This window comes from Larus michahellis, chromosome 1, assembly GCF_964199755.1.
Source record: "Larus michahellis chromosome 1, bLarMic1.1, whole genome shotgun sequence".
Taxonomy (NCBI): domain Eukaryota; kingdom Metazoa; phylum Chordata; class Aves; order Charadriiformes; family Laridae; genus Larus; species Larus michahellis.
This window is the reverse complement of record NC_133896.1, coordinates 87925746-87941900: the sequence shown is the minus strand read 5'-3', so window position 1 is coordinate 87941900 and position 16155 is coordinate 87925746. Positions and strand designations below refer to the sequence as shown.

At 38.2% G+C, this 16155-nt stretch overlaps 1 protein-coding gene across 1 annotated transcript in view; it reads left to right on the top strand.

Moving 5' to 3' along the window:
• The window catches only part of ATXN10 (ataxin 10), a 109699-nt gene that overhangs the window by 41865 nt on the left and 51679 nt on the right, over positions 1–16155 (top strand). Inside the window, exons 6-8 of the mRNA XM_074590396.1 lie at positions 1338–1418; positions 7266–7431; positions 13566–13674. Coding sequence (XP_074446497.1) covers positions 1338–1418; positions 7266–7431; positions 13566–13674 — 356 coding nt within the window. The remainder of the gene's footprint in view (positions 1–1337; positions 1419–7265; positions 7432–13565; positions 13675–16155) is intronic.

Below are 16155 nucleotides of genomic sequence, written 5' to 3'. Positions count from 1 at the left end.
AAATTTGTGTTGAGAAACTCTTGAATCAATGCTAGGCTGCTCTATGCCTATACTATTCTTTTCCTTGAATGTGTGTATAAATATCAGTTAAAAAAAAAAAGCACAGCACAAAATAGCTTTTCTTTTCCCTCCTCTTAAAAATGCCTAGTTTACAGTAACTGAACCAGATGCTGGCTAAGTCCACAGTTACCGTTAGAAATATAATAGCTATTAATCTTCTGGACCTCTTATTCTTCTATTTCCCCAATTGTCATTGAGTATTTGTCCAAAAAATACTTCGTTGCAGTTGGAAGGCTTCTATGTGATCTTCCTGTTAGCTATGTAGTGGGTTACAGATACACAAAATAAAAGGCTGTCAGCAAAGTGAAAAGCAGGGAGGAGGTGGAGGGAATATTTAAATCGCTTGGTTCATATTATTTTAGCTATTCTTTCTCAGTAGCTTCATCGGTTCAGAGGATGCTCAGAGATTTGACCTATAGTTATTTTATACTTAGTAGGTAGACACACTGCTTTAAAAATGTATAGTTTAGTATGTGTATGCCTATGCAGCGTATATAACCCTGTCAGTACTCATAGGAATGTAATTTGAGGAGAAAAGTATTTTTACATACTTTGTTTTTTTCTCCATAATGCTGAGAGTACGTCTGGGTTGAAATTAAATGACTAGCATCTGGTATTGACTGCTGTGAATGGTGCTTGGGAAAATGATCAGTGTAAATACTGGCATTAGCACAAAAGCAGACTGACCACACCTACCTGCCTCATAGAGCAAGGAGGTAGATTTGGTTATCATCTTAGGTTCCTATTACACAAGGAGGGTATTTTTTGTAAGTTGAGAACAGTATTTTGCTGCCTTGTGTCTGACAAAGAAGTTTCCATTTGCTTTCATGCTTTGTTAGGATTTTTTTTTTTTAAAAGAGAAATTATTTGGGCACCTTTTTGACTGTTTGTTGTGTTTACAAACACTGTTGTGATGAGTAGCATAATAGTTTTCAAGCTTGAACTTTGGCTTTTTGCTAAGACGCATAAACAATTGGATGAGTGTTTTATTATTTGACTTGTTGTGTGCCTTTTGTATGATGGGCAAAAGACTCTATCCAGCTTTCCTTCAAGCATTTGAGTAAAAGTGTGCTGAATTGCTGGGAAATGGCCATTGCTGTATTAGGAAAAAATACTGCAGAGTAATGCACAATTATTTTGCGACAATTTGTATCTATTAGCAAATAGGACCAGAAGCATGTCACATGGCCATCTACAAGTGAAATCATCACCATTTGGAGTAAATGTAGATGCTGTTTTTGTAGCATCAGTAACACTTTTTTTTTTTTCCTCTTTAGGTTCTTGATTGTTACAGACCATTTGCTGAAATGTCCAGAGCTGGTAAAAGCCCTCTATGCCAAACTGAGCAATCAAGAAAGGTAACCCCAAAAACCAATGTGGCTTTTAGTATTTAGCATTCCATATAGAGTATCCTGTTCACATGATTGAAAAACTGTGTGGTTTCATAGTTGGCACAAAATCTCTAAATACATGTTTCTATGTCAGTAATGGTTTTAAATTGGTTGGTTAACATTACAGCTTAGCCACAACTGGCAGTGATTTATGTAGGGTTGCAGAATCCAGGTTGGCGCCATTACTGGGTAAAGAAATACTTCAAAAAAAAAAAAAAAAAAAAAAAAAAAAGAGACAAGATTTCAGGCCTGTGTCTTGATTTCATAAGAGCACCACACCCTGCAGTGTTTTACAGCTGTATTTGAAATGTCCTCAGCTGTTCGTACTCCTGTTGTAATTACAAGAAATTAAAAGGAAGCCTTTACTAAAGTTGGAAGAGTCTCTAATACTGGTTAGCAGAACCTAAAAAATGTACATGTGCAGATGCCCATGGTTACTTAATCTTTTAGTATTTCCACTATTGAAAATACAAAATGCTTCAACAAACCTTCACTGTGAAAGAAACTTACCTAGTTTTCCTTCAAGCTTTTGAGTAAACGTATGCTGAATTGATGGGAAATGGCCATTGCTATAACTGGGAAAACTCTCGTTTACAATTGCCTTGATAAAGAATTGGGGAAGATAAAAAGATTTGGTTTTTAGAGTAATTAACTTTGGGGAATCCTGTACTATAATTCTACAGCTGCTCCAACTGCTTGAATATTTTGTGATCTTGTTTATGTATTCAACATGGCTACTTTGTTCCCCATTTGCCCAGGGAAACTGCAAGTTCCCCCTGTATTTTTTGCAGGTGAAAGACAAAGCAAAAACCAAAACAACCCCTTAATGTTTTTTTTTTTTCCTGTGTCTTTTGCTGTGACTAAAGCCACAGTGTTACTACAAGTGGGAGTACAGATGCTGATTGGAGATTATAACGAAACAAAAGGGATGGCAGGCAAAGAAAGAGTATATGATGGGTTGAGAACCATAGATAAAATATCATTAATGTATAGGTATGGGATGGAAAACAAGGGATGGGAATGATAAGGAGGGAAATATTGTCTTCCTTCTTTATTCAGGTTAGCCAAATGGGGATGAATATGCGCTGTGTGCTAATTGTGCCTGGAAGTAGAGGCTTCTTAACCAGTCAGCAGGAAAGACTAATTTAAGTGAAAGACCTAGATTTAATACTTTTGGGGGATGTCATGAATGGCAATTTGTTTGTATGCTTTCATAACCTCGTTGAGGACAGCCAGGACTGGGTTAGGGTGTTCAATCGTGCTTAAAGCAATCTATGTAATTAGTTTCTAGAAAGGTCTCAGCTGGATTTGTTGCATGCACCATGCTACAGTCTGTGATCAGCTGCCTCGACTGAAAGGCTTTTGGTGTAGGCATCATATGGATGATCACATGTAGGGTGGCTAGTCACAGCACGTTCGCTGAATTTATTATCAATCCCCAAAGTTCTGCAAATAAAGTAAACTCAGTTAAGTTTTTCAAAAACATAATAACAGTACAGTTTATTATGAATTTGATACTGCTTAATTTACTGTCAAACATATGGAAGCAAGTGGTGTAGAAATAGTCCTTTTGCATCTGAGCTATAGAAGAAAACCCTGCCATGGCACCCTCCTGTATAATGTTAGCATGTGTAAGAATGCATTCTTTTGAGATATATGAGGAGACAAATCCACTTCAGATAAAAACATTTTGACTGTCATTAACCAGAGAACAAAGTAACCGTATAAACCAAAGCATAGGGAATTCATTGTTTCAAAACGAGACAAGGAGCCTTCACCGCAAGAGTTGCCGCATTGGGTGTCCAGTAAGGCTGACTAAGACATATAAATGAAGAAAGGACAGATGTGGTATTGAGGTGTCTGGGGAAAGCAGCTTGAGCTCATGAATATATGGTAACTCTTAGTTACAGGATTCTCTGTCATGCACATTAAATACACTTACTTTTAAATGTATTTACTGAAACAAAATTAACTATGCTGAGAAAGTTTGCAAATACATATGTTAGCGGTGACTCTTAAAATTGGCAGTTGCCTTAGATAACGAAAGTATATGCAGTTGCATAACCGCAGTTATTTGCACTATTCGCAGTATTTGCACTATTCAAAGTATTTCCTGTAATTGAAATCTACTGCATTTGTGCTACAGTGGCTGTGGTGCACGCCATGACATAGTTCTTGTTGTAGAAGTGGATCTGGAATCTGAATTTTCAATTAGAAGACAAATTCCTGACTTCTGGACAACTTTCTCTTTCATTTCCAAACAAACTTAAGCACTTTGTTGTTGCATGTCTGAGTTTGCAAATGGCCTGACATAAATGCTGTGATAATGTGATCAGCTTTTTTAATGATATTCTGGCTTTGAAAAGTGTATGATGGTGTGTCAATGCCTGCTGTTTCTCTGCAAGTGATTATTGTAGAAACATATGGCTACGGTATTGAGCCAAAAAGATTGTAGATTCTTGAATTCTTTGCCATGTTTGAGATTTCCCTGCACGTGTGTGCAAGTATTTGACAGAAGTATTTAGAAAAAGCCTGCTTTGCTTTAATCCAAGTTAGCCTTGAGCGTGGACAAGGTAAGTTAATGCCTTGATAGTCTTAATTACACTGTAAAATCTTCAAAATGAGTACATCTGTGTTGTCCCTTTTAAGAAGGGGTCTTGCTTTAATTAACAGCAACAAAAATGCAACCGAATAGCTTCAGGTGTTTTTAAGATGCTCAACTACTTGCATCTTTACTTTTGATTTTTGTGTTATTTCATGTGAAGTGTTCTCAGTGAATGATGTAGCCATTGAATTACCAGACAGGGAATGGGCACTCAAGTAGAGTAAGCAGCGCTGCTGCTCGCTTATGTTCAGCCACAGGGCTGCTAATGTCAGTGTTGTGGTGGGTTTTTGTTCTTAGTAATGCTCACAGACATAGAATAGTTGAAGGTAGCGTCTGATTAGTGTCCTTCGCAAATTTACCAATTTTCATTTACTAGGATGCTTACAAGTATTGTTCAAAGACGAAAGAATTGAAAGTTTCAGGAAGGACCTAATTTGTCTCGTAGAACCATTGCTGTCAGTGAAGTGTTTCAGGGAAGAGAAGTCCCAGTCTCAGAGAAAGAATGTCCCAAGTGTCTGGCACTTGCTAAGAGGTTATAAACCAAACACACTTGGTGCAAAAATTGTTTGGCAATAATAAAATTGATAGAATTTAACAATACCATTTTTAAGACAGGCTTAGCAGGACTTCATTTTATTTTGTAATAATGAGCTTCCAGATTTAAATTGCACTCTAATGCTGTGGTTTGTTTGCAGACTATAGGAGACAGCAATGTGTTTTACTGATGACTGCATATACTTTATAGTAGTTGTTCTAAGTTCTTGCCAATTTGGTCTGCTTCAGGAAGAACTGGTTTAAATTTGTCTAGGGGAAAAAAAAGGCAAGAGATTGACAAAAAGTATTCCTAAGTGGGGCCTAAAGAAAAGGAAGATGACACTTACAGCATAATGATTTCCAAGTAGAAACACAATCATAAATATAATATACCAAATTATATTTTAGATATTGAACTGAGTGTTACAAAAATTGATGATGAGACGTGCTAAAACCGATACCATCAGTTATCATATCTCTTATACTAAGCTGTAGGCAATCAAGTAGGAACAAACTTTGTCATCTGAATGGCTAAACAGTTGTGAGATTGTTTAAAAGAAATGAGCAAATTGCTTTGCGTGTGGGAACTAACTTGGAAAAATTCGGGTGAGTCTTGGAAGAAAACTGAGAGAAACAATAGAAGAAAGGAATGTGAGGGAACTTGAATCAGAACAAAAAGCATTGCTCTCAGGAAATTGTTGGCTGAATGGCAAGACTTGTTTGAAATTCAAGGGAAAAGATGGGCATGTCCTGAGTGATTGTGCCTGGAAGAAAACTCAGGAAAATAGTTTTGACATGAATGCCTAAAGAGAACAGAAAACTTTAAAAGAAATTACATACAGGTGTTGTTTTAATGTCGCTCCTATTTCTCTGGAAGGATTATGGTTGTCTAAAAGGGCACAGAATTATATTGCAAGATGAAGAGTAATGCAATAAACTTCCCTATTGGCAACATCTTACTGATGCAGCTTATGGAAGTCTGTGGTGACCCTCCAACTTTACAGAACAATTGCTTGTCACTTTTAAACGTGTATTATTTGGATGATTGGTGCAACAATAGCTGACTGGAATTCTGTTATGCAGGAGATAATATTTTATTGGAATTATTCCTGTCATGATAAAGTCTGTGAGCAGCCTGTTTTCGTAGCTGAGCATACGTGTGAAAGGCTCTAAGCTTGGTAAAAACTTGCATGTAAAATCTAGCCCTGTCTTGGGGATGAACGACATGTCTGTGCAGTTGATTGTTGTATAGTATGCCAAATCTGAAAGCCTTCCTTCAGTTAGGGGTGTTGGGTAACGGGACTCTGGTAGTTGGTAGATGCGCAAGTGTGTGGTACTCAGCTGTAACCTGCAGAACAAACAGAACAACTGTTCTGTGTCGATGCTCTGTCACATGGGTAAGCGAAGCCTGTGAGAGAGGTTACCAGTGTTTGACAGCTTTCTGTCTGGAGTCCACCCTTTCCCAAATGTGAGCTACCGTATTGAAAAAGCTTTTTGTCCTCATTCAGATAATTGTTTAATGCAGCTGTATTAATGACATTGAGGGGTGAGTTTAGCAAGAACTGAGTAGCTGTTACGTGATTAATAGAGGTGGGTTCTTGGAGGTTAATAAAGCAGTGACCGTGCTTTTTCCACAGAAAAAGACATTTCTCTTCCCCTTGTGACAACCTGCTTGGTAAATTTAAATTAAAAAAAAAAAAAAAGAAAAAGCATTTGAACTATTCCACATGTTTAAATGTCAGTCCTTCCATCTGAATTGCAAATATTTTAGTGAAAGAAAGCCCTGAGCCTGGTCTTGAATTCATTCAATAAATAGCACTCTTTCAGGTTGAGAGAATTACAGTGAAACTTCACTAACCCGTGTGCTCCTCTGTGCTGGAGTTGTACAGGGAAGCTGTAGGAGGGCCTCTGCCATGTTAAAGTCCTGCTTCCACAAAATCCTCCTAGTTTGCCCTAACAGCATGAAGGGATACCGGAAATAAAACAACATTAAAGCTGTTAAAATAAATGACCCAAGTACACTTTATAGAGCAGCTTCGTTATGTATCCACTTACTTGCTGGTTTAATACACTGAGTAACTCTTACTGGGTGTATGAGTAATTAACTTGGATTTACTGTAATCCATCTAATGGCAATTATAAAACAGCTGTAAAGAACCGACTGCGCGTATCAATTTTTATTTCCCCTGTTTCTGCTCAGAATTGGTTTGGGGTTGGGGAGGAGAACTAGTGAAGGACTGAGTGCAAGGCAAGAGCTGTGAAAAGCTGGTATTTTCAAATGGAAGCTGTCAAATAGTCTGTGTTTATTTTGCTGAACTTAACAACAGCTGTTAAGAGCTGTTTTGGTGGAAATTTTAGACATACGGAATATGCAGTCACAGTAATGTTGTGTTAGGCCACAAGAAATTAGAAATTGAAATAGACTTGAGAAAAATATTGACTTGACTGTCTGGCCAGATTGTATTAATTGAATGATAAATTAAATTAACGGTGTGAAGAAATAAACCAGCAAACAGGAACTGATTGCCAGTGTTCATAAGATTCCTTAATTTTTAAAATTGGCTCTGTTACTAGCATGCTAATTGTTTGTATCATTTTCAACAACTGTATCTGCTTGTTCTACTGATAATTCTATATGGCTTAGTGAATTTGATTAAAATGTTTTCTGATTCTAGAGTTACTTTGTTAGAGCTGATGATGGTGAAAGTAAGTGAGAAGAACTCAGTTGACAGTGAAGAAATTAACGTCTTCATGAGACATGCTGACTTCCTTGCAGGCTGTTTCCAGGAGAAATGTGAAGCTGTGCTCAAGTTGACTTCTGCAGCAGATGCAGAAGATGAGGTATGACTGATAAAAAACATTATAGTACTTGAATCCAAAGAGGTGAATCTTCATTGCCGCTATTACCCAAGTGGCACTTGTGTACATTCCCGGTTTACTTTATATTGGGAAAGCAGTGGCAGAGTTCACAGTAGAATCTCTAAGACAGCAGCTCAATTTGGCTTTTAATTTGAGGATGACAAAGAATACAGTATATTGAGACAGAAATAAATCTACCACATTGTTAAAGATTTCAACATTTAATAAATGTTCAAGTTGTCACTTGTTTGGATGTTTTATTATGTTCTTACTAAGGATCACTTCTATAATTTATTTGGCTTGTGAATTATATTTTCTTCAAATATGAATCAAAACTGGAAATATTTATTTTATTTATAGGTGGAAAGCAGCATCTCTTTTTCTCCCCCCCCACAAAGTTGGCATAAAAATGGAATAAATGCTTTTTTTTCTAGCAGTACTAAAGTAAGTAAATCTTGGGGGTTTTTTAGAACTTAAATTTAACTGATGATAACTTGATGATTAATACATCGTTAAGGTTCCAAACAGTAGTTCTTTGAAAATGCATTTGTCTATTTGTAAGGCAGGTGTTCCTGATCTGTTAGAGACCTGGAACATCAAGTTCTGATCACGGAGCGCTGTGGCATGGGTGGGATTGGCTCAGTGCAGGGGAGCTGTCTGAAAGGTATACTGATCCTTTCGGCAAGTGAGGGCTTTCGTTACTGACTCTTCCCCATTTCCCAATGAGCTGGGGATCTCTGGTGGACCTTGCATGGCTCTGACAAGGCAGCACTCTTGGGGCTAGCTAGTGTCCACAGCATCAAGTTGCAGAGCTTGCTGGGATCTTAGTGGCAGTCAGCTCCTGTCTCCTGAGCACCCAGACACTTGCCCCAACCCCAGTCCACTTGGAAGAAATCTGTTATTGCTTCAGACTTAATTAACTGGTTCTGTTGAGGATGGCCACAATGAAGTCCTTTTGCAAGCTAAATAGGAAGGCTTTTATGGGTCACAGATGGTTTGTGGGTTGCACTTTGGGAGCCTCTGATGCAGAGCTGAGTCCTGGATGGCCTTATTTTATTTCCTCCTTGTGAAGTATCCAAGAGTTGCTGGCTACTTGCCACACCATATAGTGCATTAAGGAGGTTTAGGCCATCTAAGGGTAGAGGTCTTTTCAAATAATCTGGTGTTCTGTTTTTCCTCTTGCTTTCAACAAGCTGCTTGAAGATCTAACAACGCCTTTGGGAATATAGAAAGCAACTTGCACCATAACTTGCAATGACCTTATTTGTGCTGTGTTAGGCCATCGTATTGTGAGCAGGTAGTGCCAGGTCATATTAGTCTCAGTTCTTGATCCCTCTTATATAGATAAAGTTTTAATGTTTTCAGCTGATTTAGGGGTGCGTGAGTTTTTGGGGTTTTTTTCAAGACTATTAGCCAGAAAACTTAAAGCCTCAGAAATCTAATGTTTTAGTCAACATAGAATTAGTTAGTTTCTGATTCTCACTGATTAATCGTGCTCAGTTTCAGAAGTGTAATTAATATATTTTCCTAATAAGATATTTTAAAAGATATTTTTTAAAAAGTCACATCTAGCTTCTATGTTGCCAAGTGACCACAGTGGTATATTGAAATTGCATTACCCAATATACATGCAGTCAGAAGCATTTTATTGTTCAAAACAAAATTAACCTGTAATAGTTTGATTTGTAGAAACTCTTGAGAACAGCTGTCATAACTAATTTACTATCAAAGGGGAAAATATTGATCTTTAAATGCTTTTTTATGATAATGTTACAGTGTTGTACTTGCTGATTTTTTTTGTTTGTTTGAATAAGCACAGGAATTTTAAATGTATGTTGAGAAGTGTTATGAAAAGATATTAAAAATCACTTTACTAGGAGGTGATAGTTGGATGCATTCAAAAAAAAAAACACCCAACCAACCAAAACAACCATACTGCAATCTCTTCCTATGTATCCAAGAAGCACAGCTTCCCCCCACTGCCCCAACTGCTTGGTCTAAGTTATGTTAGAAAACTTAATTGACTACTTCTGGAAAAGGTATCAGCTTGGCAGTAAGAGGATGTATAGTGAGACAATTACATCTTTTTGGTTTTCCCCCCACCTTCCCCCCTTTTTCTTTTTTTTTTTTTGTGCTGTGTGGTTACTTTCCAAGTATTTTGTGGTTTAAGTTCTTGGAAAAAAAATGTATTTGTTTGCACCTAGCAGAATGAGGTCTCTGTCCAACTTGAAGGTGCTGGGACAGCAGTACTGAGAATATTACTATATAACTTGCCGTGCTTGACACTGACTCTTATCCTTCTCTTACACAAACGTGATGTCTGATAAGTTAAGTATCACTTACTTGGTGGGAAACTTGGTGGATCATTTAATGAGCACAAAATAGAAGTCATAATAGCTGAATAAGTGGAGAGCAATGACAAGAATAGTTTTTTGAAAGAGTGTGTATACATTTATTCATAACACAGGCTTGCCATGGGAAAAGAGAAATTCCAGCTTAAATTCATAGAACTGTTTCTTTTCGTACTAGAAATGATCAAAGACTGCACCAATTTCTTCTTGATTATATAAATATTTTTGTTTTTGTGTAAGAGTTGTCCTTAACTGAAAAAAATGCAATTGTGCATGTAGAGTCTATCATTAAAAATGCTTTGGGCAACATCTGTGATATTCAGCTAAGCTCTGCTGGACTTTTCTGTGGCCCTGAAGCCAAGTGCCTTGGTCAGGCTATGTCTGTACTAGTAAGCTGTCTTAGCCTCCAAAACTGTGAGGCCACATTTGAAAACTGTGTTTTGGGAACAGTCCTTAAACTGGCCTGACTCCCAAAATGTTGTCTGGGTATCCCATCCTGTGTTTAATTTATTATATGTAGACATTGCCTGTTTTCCCTAAGGAACCTCAGGTCTTGTAGCTTCCATCTCAAACCAATGAAAAGCTAATCATATGCTTCTGCAGTGCTTAAACCAATGTTTAAAATAGCTTTTCCATTATAAGCCTGACTTCAGCATCAGTTTGCTTTCACTAACTTTCAACCATACTCACAAAATAAAACCCTTCCCTGGATTACAAGTTCTTATTTCGTCTATTTATAAGGAACATCTTTTCTGAGTCTCTCTTGAAATATGTTTATTTAAAAAGTCTTCAATTATTTCTTTATTTACTTTTCAGATTGTGTCCACATCAAGATGGCTGTCAGATTTCAAAGTATTTTTGAGTTTGAACAGCATCTTGTTGCTGAACTTAAAAAGGAAGTATTCTGCTTTGTTGCCTTTCTTTTGTACAGGTGAAGGATGAAAAAAAAATAATTGGAAAGCTGGGGTGGGGAGAACCCAACCAGAGATGTCGTTTGAAAATATCAAGTTTCACATGTAGATATGAATTTGGGGGTTCTTTTGTGCTTTTTATATAATCTGTTCTTATCAAATCTAGATGGAACAGTTGCTGAACTGAGACAGATGGTGGGATATGTGAAAGGGAGAGATGGTAGTATAAAACCCTGTGAAGAAATACATAAAGGACAGTGAAGAAATACATTTAAAAAAAAAAAGGCAGGGGGTGAAAAAGAATAAAGCTGCTGAGAAAGGAAAAGCCACACCTCATAGTATCTGCTGCTACAGAGCTTGCATTATGTATGTGGGTAATGAGGTACATATAGGCAGCAAGGGCTGTTGTACCTTACTGGTGTGATTTATAGTTGCCTATTGATACTTGTTTGCTTTACAGTTGTAAAGTGTGTAAACTTTTCTTGTGCAAAGGTAAATGTTAAGTGTATGAGCTAAGGAGGCTTTTGGTTAAGGTACTGTCTTGTAACAATGCGAAATGGTTTAAAAATTGTAAATACCTGCTCACTGTCTCTGAAATCTTACTGCTTCTGTCTCTACCTGGACTTGTGCAAAGCATTTGACACTCTCCAATTTGAGAGATATGGATTTCACAGATGGTCCACTTGGTAGATAAGGAATTTGCTAGATGGCCGCACTCAAAAAGTTGCAGTCAACGGCTTGATGTCCAAGTGGCAACCAGTGACGAGTCATGTTCCTCAGGCATCAGTACTGGGACCAGTGCTGTTTAACATTTTTGTTGGCGAGGTGGACAGTGGGATTGGGTGCACCCTCAGCAAGTTTGCCAGCAGCACCAAGCTGTGTGGTGCCGTTGACACACTAGAGGGAAGGGACGCCATCCAGAGGGACCTTGACAGGCTAAAGAGGTGGGCCTGAGCAAACATCATGAAGTTCAATAAAGCCAAGTGCAAGGTCCTGCACCTGGGTTGAGGCAATCCCAAGCACACATACAGGCTGGGCGGAGAATGGATTGAGAGCAGCCCTGAGGAGAAGGACTTGGGGGTATTGGTGGATGAGAAGCTCAACATGAGCCAGAATGTGCATTCGCAGGCCAGAAAGCCAGATGCACCAAAAGAAGCACGGCCAGCAGGTTGAGAGTGGTGATTCTGCCCCTCTACACTGCTCTCATAAGACCCCACCTGGAGTACTGTGTCCAGCTCGGGAGTCCTTGCACAGGAAAGACATGGACCTGTTGGGGCACGTTCAGAGGGGGGATACAAAGATGATCAGAGAGCTGGAGCACCTCTGCTATGAAGACAGCCTGAGAGAGTTGGGGTTGTTCAGCCTGGAGAAGGGAAGGCTCTGGGGAGACCTTGTAGTGGCCTTCCAGTACCTAAAGGAGGCCTACAGGAAGGATGGGGAGGGACTCTTTATCAGGGAGTGTAGTGATACGACAAGGGGTAACGGTTTTAAACTGATAGAGGTAGATTTAGATTAGATATGAAGAAGAAATTCTTTACTGTGAGGGTGGTGAGACACTGGAACAGGTTTCACAGAGATGTTGATGTCCCATCCCTGGAAGTGTTCTCGGTCAGGTTGGATGGAGCTTGAGCAACCTGGTCCAGTGGGAGGTGTCCCTGCCCATGGCAGGGGGGTTGGAACTAGATGATCTTCAAAGCCTCTTCCAACTGTAACCATTATATGATTCTACGAAATACAGTTCAGATATTCTCACTTTTTAACAGGACAGTTACCAATGTATTCAGAGGCTACTTTTGTGCTGTTGAAAGCAATTTATTGAATAACTTAGGGCAAGACCTGTACCTTCCTACACCTGTGTGAGGGGAAAAAAAAATAATAGAGCTTTAGGACCTGTACTGATTTGTTGTCTTCAAGGAGCATAGGAAGGAGCAAAGAATGGATATAATAGTACTTAATTACTGAACGCTGTAGCTGGTTATTTGAATTAAGTTATATTGATTATATGGATTCAAAAATATTATACTATTGGTAAGCAAATGTCTCTTTGTCCTGCACCAGAGAAGGCAGGAATAGTTGCTGTGACCTATGTCTGAGCCTTTGCAAGGCTCCTTGCAGTTTGCGTACCACACCTTGTGCGGAATCATCTTGCAGTCACAGTCTGGTTCTTGAGCAATATGTGGTGTTCCAAATTATGCCATACACTCTTAAGGTAACTTCTCTAAATGCTGGATTGTCATTATAAGCATGCATCAACATAGCCTGGGAGAAAAAAATAGTTCTCTGGCTGAATAAATAATATGCAAATAAAATTGTGTGTCTCATACCTAACCAAAATGCTGCATCTATGATCCCAATCCTATTTACCCAAGAATAATGTAAATTCTCGCAGCCAAAGTTCATTTGACCACAGAACTTTACAGAATTCCTGCGGATAACAAATTGGTGTCTTGCAGGCGGTGTTTGTGTCTTTAAAGTGGGACGCTCCTACTGAATAAACTCAAAGAAAACATTTATACAGAAATAATTTTCTCAGCTAGTAATTTTCTGCATTTCTGCTTTTGGAAGCTACTGTGTTTTTGTTAAAATTTTATCCCTTATGGTTCTGTTTTGGTTTTTCCCCATGATTTTTCAGGGCACATATAACACTGACTGTAGAAAAGAAATTATTACAGTGTAATACATTATTGTTATTGTAGAAAGATGTCCTCATTTTATATAAATTTATTCTTGGCAGTTTAGAAGACCCGCAAAGAGCCTGAGGTGCTGAGTTCCTGTCTTCTGTTTAGATCGTCGTTTTTTTGTTCTTACGCTGTCCTTCATAAGCCGTTTTCAGAAATGTAATTTTCATTTACAGGAAGCACTGGTTACAATTCGTCTTCTTGACGTTCTTTGTGAAATGACATCAAACAATGGACAGCTAGAGCATTTACAGGCTTTGCCTGGTTTGCTTGAAACAGCCATAGGTGAGTGAAAACCCACAAGGTTTAACTGTTGGCTTGCTCCAAATCACGTTACTCTGTGAATGAAAACATGTTTTTCACAACTGGTGGTAATTATGATTCTGACCTTTTAATAAAATAAGTAAATAGGAGATCGAGTTAATCTACATTTTCAAATATTTGATTTGTTCCTGGAATTTTTCTGCTTCTCTAGTTGCTCTGTTGGTTCCTATTACCCAACAGAGCCTTGATTCAACTGTCAGCAATGCGCTATTTATACAGTAAGAGTTGTGCAAAGGACAGCTGCTTCTTATGTTCTTCCACTGGCTGAATGTACATGGAATAATTGCCTTAAAAAGTAGAAAAAGGACTTTTCCATGCCTGTTTCTTCTGTTTCCCAAATTCCTGAAAACTTGAAACTAAGTACAGTTTGAATGTTCTTAACCAAATTCAGTGACTTTATAGGTCAGTTTAAAAGAAGCTTTCTTCTGCTAAGAAACAAGAAGCGAAGGGCTTTACACACAAAAAAATTAAGCCAGGGTGGTCCAGAGAGACCCTATATACCTGCGGAGGAAATACACATATACTGACCTGTGCCTTCCTAGATCTTATCACTTTCTGAGACAACTGATGTATGCCACCGTATTCTGAGAAAATCGTAAAAGTTCATGGATTTTAAAGATAAATATGTAATATTCTGGCTTAAAAAAATGAAAAAGAAAAAGGCTGAAGTAGCTGTTAACTATGAGATGTGCAGAGAGTTCTTGCTGTAAGAAAAAAACAAACAAACAAAACCCCAACAAACCCTTTATTTTTGAATTTTTGATGACAGGTTCATAGTTTTATTGCTTATAGTAAAATGACTACCAACAAGATCTATTTTGTGCGTGTGTTTTGAGGAAACTCAAAGGTATGCATTGTATCATCTGAATGCTTGTGTAAGTCTTTCAACTTAAATGAGAATTTTGAGGAGTTGCAGATCACTTTAGTTTAGAAGCTGGTAGGCCAGTCGTCCTTGCTCTAGCTGTGCGCAGACTGACTTTCCTCTGCAGCCGTCTCCAGGCTAATGAAAAGGCATTTTGGAAGAGCTGCTCTTTGGGATCATGAGAGAATGGCAGACAGGGGTGCCCTTTAGCTGAGAACATGGGTGACATCCCAGGAGCAGTTGCTGTGTTGTGTTTCACTGCGCTGTGATGTGCAGTGTTTGAGAGGAGCACTGTTCTCTCTGTGTTAGCATAACGCATGGAAAACAGCTGCTTTTCTTTCACCTTTTCCTGGACTTCTCTTTCCAGGTAGGTGCATTGCTTATTGCATTTTTGTCTGCACTGTAATAAAATTTTGAAGAGTTTTATTTACTTTTTTTGGTGGGTCTTTTTGTTTTGTTTTATTTTTTGTTTTTAATCCTTTTCTTCAGGAGTCCCTCTTAAGGGCAGGCAGAAGGTTTGGGAAGACCATGGAATTCCCTCTTACGTGTCTGTGGTGTGGGAGAATACTAAGTCTATAAGGCAAGGAAGCACACAAAATGAATGCCACAAGAAGGATGTCAGACTGCCCATTTTTATGAGTTTACAAAAGCAAACAAATTTCTATTAATGAGATTGTGTTTAAAAGCTCTTTTGTGATGACAATTTTTAGGGGCAATCAGGAGATTGATTGTTTTTTCTTAGTTCAAAATATGAACAAATATAAGTGGTAGCTCTAATACGGAAGGCCTTTAGGCCATACTATAGTTTTGTATTTTAAAAATACTACCAAAAATATAGTTACCTCTTTATCAGCACAGAGGTTTGTGTTTTGTTTTTTTTTTTTCTTCTCCTGCATAAGCCACCTGGGAGTGAAACTGTGATATAAGGACCTGTGAAGTTTTCTCTAATTTAAATCAGGAAATCTAGTGCCCATTGCACTATAGATGTTGTCACATCTGGAGCAGAGGTAGCATAGGGTTTAATTACTGCCCTGTGCTATAACCTGGTTTTGCTATGTCTTTACTGTTCCAGTGTAAGTTGCATGAAGCATCTTGGGGACAATTGCATGCCAAGCCAATTATCAGTGTTGCAGATTGCTTAGAGGAGAAAGACTTGCTTAATTTTTAAATATAGGCACAGCCTTTAGTGACTCGGCTAGTATAGACTCTCAGGGGTTCACATGATTTCAACTTTGCTTCTGGGTGTGGTCTCTTTGTGGAATGTTGTTTTCACAGATTTCAGTTTCCCTTCTCCCTGACTTCTTTCTAGAGCATTGTAGAAAAAAATCCTAGTTGCTGTAAATTAGCATTTACTATACAGGAACATTAGTATTTCTCAGTTGACGAGATTATGGCACTGAAGGATTTGTAAAGGTGTGTCAAGGGGCTAGTTGTACTCGAAATCTTTTCTCGTACTACAGAGCTAGGAACAGACTGGAGAATAGCGGAGGAAAAAAAAGCAGTTCTTTAATTAGTATGTGTTGCTGTGACAAATTTGAAGTAAAGGAAGTTTTCTAAAAAAACTTGATTTTAGAAATATA